The 8,386-nt window shown below is 47.2% G+C and overlaps 1 protein-coding gene across 4 annotated transcripts in view; it reads right to left on the reverse strand.

Annotated features, from left to right (window-relative positions):
• LOC116942314 (SLIT-ROBO Rho GTPase-activating protein 1-like) overlaps positions 1 to 6,832 on the reverse strand; it is a 228,866-nt gene extending 222,034 nt beyond the window's left edge. For all 4 annotated transcript variants that reach the window (XM_032954047.2, XM_032954044.2, XM_032954045.2 and 1 more), the window contains exon 1: positions 5,363 to 6,832. In XM_032954047.2, the coding sequence (XP_032809938.2) occupies positions 5,363 to 5,429 (67 nt within the window). In that variant the 5' untranslated portion in view covers positions 5,430 to 6,832. The remainder of the gene's footprint in view (positions 1 to 5,362) is intronic.
• Between the last annotated feature and the right edge of the window lie 1,554 nt (positions 6,833 to 8,386).

An 8,386-nucleotide genomic window follows, 5' to 3' on the forward strand; every position in this document is an offset into this window, starting at 1 on the left:
GGTCTTTCGGTAAAGCCACGCAGATAAAAAAAATAACAAAAATCTAAATCACGACGTTTCTGTCGCAACACAAGCAATCGTCTTCACCTGCTTGTGTTGCGATCGAATTGTCGTGATTTAGATTTTTGTATTTATTTCTATCTACGTGGCTTTACCGAAAGACCCAACGAATATGTATAGGTTATGTCGACATACGGCTTTCGCCATGGGCATGATGAGACTTTTTCCCATGTGAATTGCGTGAAATTCACCGTTTAATTGAATTTCTTTACAGGACCAGGTGAACGACGCAGTGGTCAAGAATCATTTCCGATGTAATTTGACATATCCAGCAGTGGTTAGACAATGGCTGATCACAATGATAGTAGGTTATTTACTGCGCTCTGTACCGTTTTGTTTGTGCCCACAAAAACATTTCCGGTAAATGTTAGGTCCTCCAAAAGTTTCTTCGAACTCGACAGGAAAAAAACAAGGCAATTTCCTGGGCTTGGCAGTGCCCCATTGCCTCAAACAAATTAAGTGGTACTCCTGCGCGTCCTTGGAGGCCGACTCTCATTATTAGGACCGCTTTATAATCCCTGGGCACACCAATGGAGAGAGAGAGAGAGAGCCCTCGCGATGAAAGACAAGAAGGGCTCTTTCCAGTGACTCCATTGTTGCAGTGCCCTTCTCACAGCCCCACACCACACGGCTGCTGTACTCACGGCACCCCGCACTGCACTTCCAATTACTGTATTTTCGTTTTCCCTGTAGTACCTGCTTCCGTAAGTCTTGGCTGTGTCTTGTGTTGTGCAATTTATCGCCCCCAGGCTTCCTACCGTTTCTCATGATGTACGTGTGTACGTTGAACTTCTTTCGCACCGTATGCAGCCACCCGTGGTAATGGCACCTCCGATTAGCACGGTTGAATATGACAATTGTTGTTTGTATTGATGATTTTTTATATATATGGGGCCCTTTATATCTCACGGCGCTTTACATCATTGTATCTCACCTCACACATTGGGTATGGCACCCCCAGTGGCAGCAGTACCTGTAGGTACAAGGTGACTCACCACCTGGCGTGTAAATGGGCATTCGTCTGGCCAGTAGGGGGGAGATGGTTGCTATGTGTTATCCCAATAAATGAATTAAGAACATTTAAAGCCATAATTTAATCTAGCAATGTGTTATTCCGCCACTCATGTCGTCAAGAGTCAAAGTGTTTCTGTGCTCAAAACAATGTGCAGTGGTAAATATCTCTGTTGGCAGCTGAGCCAGTCGTAAAAAAAGATCCACATTCCTATGACAGGGGCAGGTCTATCCATAGAAGACCTATTATGGACTTTTACACAATGTGATTTTCATTTTACCCACTCCATAAAATTATGGGCTGACTCAATCCCCAACTGGTATTTGAATGGATTAACGGTGGAAAAAATTATGCATTATCCTAATTACTGTAAGTTGTTGGTAAACACACAGACCCAACTTTCGGTGTCTATTGTTAAACACGCCTTGGGAAATGTAATGTCTGCTGAGCAAGGCTGCAAAGTAAACATCCCTTTTGATAGATGGCGCACTTTATCACACTGTGTGGACTGCACCAAAGACAGAATTTAAACAGAACCAATTTGTTCCCATCACGACAACTGCATCCTTACCCTACCCTACAGCCTACGTAACAGGGCATTGGCTACGCACGCCACAACGCACCAACACGGAGGTTATTAATACGATTACCATCATAATTCACCCGGGGTACTGATGCTGCAGTTATACGGATAATAAAACAAAACCCCATGCGTTTGCCCCCTTTGATAAATCAAGCACTGGAAGACGGTCCCACCACATGAAAGATATGAAGCTCCTCACACACTGCTGTCCATGTGGTGGGACAATACTGATCAAGGGCATGGTTTCACTGAACCCTGCATTCGCCCCCATCTGCCCCCCCACTCCCCTCCAACACACACATGCACAGGCTGCCAACTGTCCATCTGCATTGTGCCGTGACACAGATGTGCTCCCTCCTTCTCTCCCCAAGGTGTGGAGAATGCACGCAGCCCTAACGCCCAGCGGCTAATGGACTGGAGCTCCACAGCAGCTGCGCTTCTGCGTTCCCTGCAGCCGCTGAGCAGATGACAGGCAGGCTGAAGTGCATCATTAAACCAGGGCAGCTTCCAACTGACTTCACAGCTCTCCTTAGCATTTCAGGAACCAGACAATAATACGAAGGAAAAAATGGAATTACGAAGCGCAATATGGGCCAGGGTTTAATGTCAGCTGGAGCTGTCTGGGACTGAGCTGTAAGGGGTTGTTGGAGGACAACAGACAAGACAATAGTCAATGATCAATGATGGGCTGGTATGGATGGACACAAATCACCCCTGTGATTCATACGAAGAATTTAAACAAACAAAAAAACTGACACTATATCCCTGCTCAACTGAGTGAAGGAGCCATGGCAGAAATCACATATTTTCTAATGATTGGTTGACTCTCCATAGAACAATCAATTATAACGTTTCACAAAGTGGTACTCAATGTATTTACCCTAGAGCACTGGCTATAAGGTTGGATAAATAGACTCCCAACCAAGAACTGAACTCGCGATCTTCCTTGCAACCTCCGATTAGCACGATTGACAATGTACGGTGCGAAAGAAGTTCAACACACGTACAAATCAAGAACTCCCAGCCGGTGTGGTCTGACTGGGAAAAAACCTATTGAAACGAGGCTGTCAACAACAATTATGCATGTGCGTAGATTGGGTCCTCCTCCAATGTCAGCCCAGAGACACGTGAAAAAGCCCTGGCTGTTTTAGCAACGGGCTCTCCCAAGTTCCAATCAGGGAGACCGTACCACAGCCTTGTGCCGCCTTCCTTCACAATGCTGGATAATTAGTTTAGCGTGCAGTTTCAAAAGGTTAAGTTGGGAGAAACCCTCCTCTCTCTCTCTCCCCCTCCACTTCTGGTTGCCTCAACCCCCATCTCCACATCTCAAAATCCCAATGGCCTCCACCCCAAAAATCAATTACTAGGCATCACTGAAAAAAACGGCACGAGCATCGTATAACCTAACAAGCATTACCTTGAAAATCGCATTCAAAAACGTTTTTTTTCATCCAAGGCTTTCTCAATGACAACGGGTTTTTTTTTCACTGTGGTGCTGTGTGGATTTTGACCACTGCATCTTGTTGTCTCTGTTATTGTTTGGCTCAATAAGCATCAGATTATTGAAACGTCTTCATGGAACTCTAAAAATATTAACGACAAAAAATATGCCCCAACGTTAATATGTTCATGATGTGTCAAAACTAAGCATGCTGCTTAGCCTACCATCATGTGACAATGTGAATCGCTATTTTTGGCAAACGCACCTTATATTTATTTACGTCCATACAAATAACAAACGATGAATTACTGTTACATAAATGCACTGAATGTTTTAGTTGGAAGAGTAGGCCAATTACGCTCGAGCAGGGAAATCTTGTCAGCAGTGGCATCAGACAATTGCAGGGCTGCGCCTTGTATAATTAATGTGCCCTGGATTTTACCCAAAAATTCAACACTTCAGCTCAACTCACCCTCTTTAGGAAAATGTCTACAGAATTCATCGCTATAACTTAATATAAAAATGTGTCATTGCAGCATAAGCTAGGGGACATCCAATACCTGTACACTGCGGTGCCCATGCTAAGTGCCACGTGAATGTAAGAACTCGCATTCTGTTTATAGTGTGCTGTTATACGGGGTGGTCCACTTTTAGATACCACATTGAAATTAAATAACGCTTAATTTTATTCAAGGCATTGCTGAATGGCGTATGAAAATAAAACTGGCTTTGTTAGACATAGCGTATCGGGAGAGCATTAGCACACATACTAAGTAGATTGACATTGGTTGGAGACATGTCGAGGCTTTTCATTAAAACAACAATTCTATAATCTTGCTGTTATTTGTTTTAGTGGGGTAACTATAAATGGATCGCCCTGCAAATGTGTTTTTCTTCCCCCTGTAGGATGCAGATGAGCATACCGCATGCGACATCACTGCTGCCTCTCTTCCCAACGTACTATATGTGCCATATGGTAACCCCATTACCAGCAGCCAATTGTCAGCCAAGCAACAGTCCGTCGCAAAACCCTGCAAGCGGTCTGCGCAAGTTGCCGAGACGAAGATGTCACGGGTCAGATATAGCACCGAACGCTCATGACACAGTCTCATAGCGGCCAATAGGTGTGGTCATCCACACCGCACGTGGCTGCGGCGGGGTTGGTGGTGGTGGTGGTGGTACTGCTGCTGTGCAGTGATTAGCGCCACTCCACGATGCAACCCCATGACCCGAAGTTGGATGTTCCGGCCACAGCAACGAGCAGTGGTCAAAGTGGCATCTGACCGCTCCCGAGCGCCCCTTCACCAACGTGGTGGAGCATGGTCAAACAAGCCCATAGCCGCGACACGACACAGGGACTCCATCCAGCAGCGGATTATTACGAATCGTGAACTGTGGATATGATCCTTGCGCAATACCTGTATATACCTGTGTGTACACGTGTGTACATGTATATACCTGTGTGTACATGTGTGTACATGTATATACCTGTGTGTACATGTGTGTACATTTATATACCTGTGTGTACATGTGTGTACATGTATATACCTGTGTGTACATGTGTGTACATGTATATACCTGTGTGTACCTGTGTGTACATGTGTGTACATGTATATACCTGTGTGTACATGTGTGTACATGTATATGAGATGGGGAGCGGTGGTGTAGCGGTGAGCGCGCTCAAGGCCAATACCAATGACTATCTGAACCGGTCCTGGGCCTCCACCTAGGGCGACTTGGCCTCAAACGAGTACCTGGTGTGGGATGTGTAAAAACATCGTCACTGGGGAGACAAAGGCGGCCGGGCGTGGGTGCTGGCCACCCACCCCCTCGTGTGCCGTGCCGGCCTTCATAGGCGCTTGCTAACATCACTTGCCCCGACAGTCTGTTACAGGCTACACGGGGTTGTATGTGTGTGTAGTGTAGTGTATTTATTTGGGTAGGAACTACAATGAGAAGGCTTCATTGGAAGATCCAAAAGGTGCCCAGGAGGAATTGCCATTCTAGGTCGAAACAGTCCAAGCGACATTGTGACCACAGATAGATCTCCATCGGTCAGAGGTCACGCGTCAAACTCACATTTGTTCTGTTGTTTCACGGTTCTGCATGGGATTACGTATTTTATTTTTTGTTCTTCAAAACACGCGTGTTATAATTGTCCGCGAATACAATCGACGTACGGGGGGTTTCAAAAACGCTGCATGCCACGGTCGTCACCATAGACGCGGCCTCTGTTATCTCTCTCGCGCGTGCCCCCTCCACTCACCTTTAAGCTGCGCTTCATATTCTGCGACGATCTCCTTATCCTTCTTGAATTTGGCCGCCGCGCTCATGGTTAACGTGGAAGATCGACGACCGTGGTGGTGGTGGTGGCGACCATGTGCCAGCGAAGGTAGCCAAATGGGCACCCGCTCACCTCCCGCTCTCCAGCCAACTTCAAGTCTTCAAGACACCAGGACACCGAGTTGAGTGTCGACCTTCTTGCGTGTGTCCCCTGGCGCCGTAACACCACCGACTGCCACCAACAAGCCAACTTGGTCAGTAAAAGGGTTCTTCTGTACAAGTTGGCCAAACAGGTCCGGCAAGACTGTCCTCAATATCCAGATGTTCTCCGGCAGTCTTCTTAAAAATGTCTTGTAGAAGGCTCCCAAACAAGTCCCTGGGTCAGATGTAACCCCCTCTGCTCACTCCACCTTAAAGCAGACTGGCTTGGATTAAAATGAGGCCAATGTCTCTCAATGCCCCCTTCTCGTCACTCCTCCTTCAAGTGTGTTGAGATGGAGGTTCAACTCGTGAGATGAAACAAACGGATATTCGTTCTTTCTTCAAGGAAACTCCACGCAAATCGATAGCTCCCGAGGACACTTTTAGAATGAGACTGGGCAAGAAATTGTAACTTGTCACACAGCTTCCCGCTTAGCTCTCAAGAGATCAAAGTTCAGCTTTAAATGTCCACTCTCGCTCTTCACACGCCTGGAAGGATCCCCCAAACTCCCCTGCTCGTATCGATGACCGACAATTCTACAGCCATCAAATCAAAGCGCTCATCAAAGTGACCGTCGGGTCTCGCAATGAACGTGGGCTTTTTTTTTGGCTCAATAACTCATCTTGCAAAAAAAGCGACGACTGCCTCCTTTGGTAAACACCAGATGAGCAATGATGGGAGAAGCCAGCCCCAACATCACTTGCACGATCACTCCAAGCCTCCAGCCATTCTTCGGAGGAGCACATCCAATAACCCCGCGCCTTCGGGGACAGCAGAAGGAGCTGTTTTATTCTTCTCCTCGCTGTCAACGGTTCCTTCTTCGATCTGCGTTCTTTAAATCTGTGACGTCCCTTCAGCACAGTACCGCATACTTCATTCCGCTACGGTCAAACGCAGCCGCTCCGCGAACGTTCGGCATCCAAATGCGCAACGAGACTATTGTAATGAGCGCATACGATAACTGCCTTGCCTCTTTTTTTTTAACACGGGATACAAACACCCATATGCGTCTATGCTGCGCGCCTCTCTACGCTCCGCGTTATCTCCATGTTGTCCCGTACGCCCGCTGATGCCGTCCCAGTGACTACTCGTGTTAGACGTAAACAGACGCCGCTACTCCTGCTGCTGCTGCGAGAACGGCGACACATGGGAGCTAGCACGCTGTTGTCCACTCCGCTGCGTTGCTCCGTGTGTGTGTGTTCTGTTGGTGCCGTGGTGTTGGAGGCGAGAGAGAGAAGGGGTGTGGGGTGGGGATAGAAACGGGGAGGGGGCGGCTGGGAGTGACGATGTTGATTTGTGGGCGAAATCCCCTCTCCACTGAGCTCAACAGCTCCCCCTGTCTGACCAAAGTGGGTCTAGCACGGCATTCCCTCTTCCCGGCAAGGCTTCGGTGCCACTTTCATCGCTAGGCATCCATTAGACGCCCGTGAATGACATTGCACAACTGTATCTTGGAATATTTAGCCAGAAGAGCGCGTTTGTAAAGTGACCCGTGTTTTTGTTTGTCTCACATTTGGGAGGATCCGAGTTCAAATCCTGGCGATGGGACTTATCTCATCATCTCTCAAGGGGTCGATAAGATGAATGTAGGAATGAGGAATTTCCACAACTGCCCCCTGGCACAGATGAATGCCACTCTACTGTCCAATTAAGCAAACACATTTTAAACTTGAAAAAAAATGTGTTGATAATGGCTGACAGTAATTGGTGAAAGACGTGGCTTTCAAACTCCAGTCTCGTTGACCTTTCCACGGTCTATATTTCCATGTTTACCAATAACCACATGTAAAGTGCATATAGATATATTGAGTTTAAATGTGAACTGAGAATATTTTCTGAAGTTCAGATGAGCGTTGGGCTGTATAAATGACAGTATACTGATCCGAATACGGCTGGGATAAGAAATGAAAGCCTGGAGCGTTTTGCAAGTGTGCTCCATAAATCCAATAGAAATTGTCTTTCAAGTGAATAGGGGATGCGTTTTTGCGTGTGAACAAGACAGAGCTCTTGTGAGATAGTGCCTGGCAGTAACTATTGATGTGAACACGCACAGATGTGTTTCAATGTCTCGCAGATGTTTCCTTTGTCCATCTCTGAGGACAAAATGTGGGCCGGTTGTAAATAGATCCAAGCATGCGACGAGTTGTGGACCCCAGCACCCCGTGATTCCGTGTGTCTGCTCACCGTTAAATGTTTAAAATTCATAATAACAATCGTCACCACGGGTCCGTCCTCGGTCCACCAGAGAGGCTGCATGCCTCCTCATTCGGACACCATAACTTTTAATTGCCCATTGCTCCTCGAGCAGATGCGTTCTGTCCCGCACCGCACAGCCCGCTTTGCCAGTCCGCTGCTGGATGAGGACCTCGCCACACCGTGCGCGCAAGTGAGGGTTATTCGAACATACTTCACCACGCTGGTCAGTGGGGGTTGGTGAAGATAGGTTGGGGGGCGGGGAGGGGATTACACCTGTTGTATGCGGACGGTGGGCACCCAAACATTCACTACTCAGGCTCAACCCCGCAACATTTTCCGAGGTCTGATGGGACCCAGCACATTCCACAGGAATTGGTCGTAAGCGCGAAGATATCTTCCCATCACTTATAATGCTATTTCATCACTGACCCTGCACCTTCCCTTCCATGAATGAATCGGCAAAGGGCTGTAAATTATTACGACCGTTAAATTGCAACAGCATGTTCTAGGAAAGACAGCTAGTTTTTTTTTCTGAATCAAAAGTCAGCTGAAATTAGCATTGTGACATTTTAATCTCCATTGTTATCCCTGAACTGCTAGTGGAACTTA

Source organism: Petromyzon marinus, chromosome 14 (genome assembly GCF_048934315.1).
Source record: "Petromyzon marinus isolate PM22_M1 ecotype Great Lakes invasive population chromosome 14, UKy_Petmar_22M1.pri1.0, whole genome shotgun sequence".
In the NCBI taxonomy this organism is placed as follows: Eukaryota; Metazoa; Chordata; class Hyperoartia; order Petromyzontiformes; family Petromyzontidae; genus Petromyzon; species Petromyzon marinus.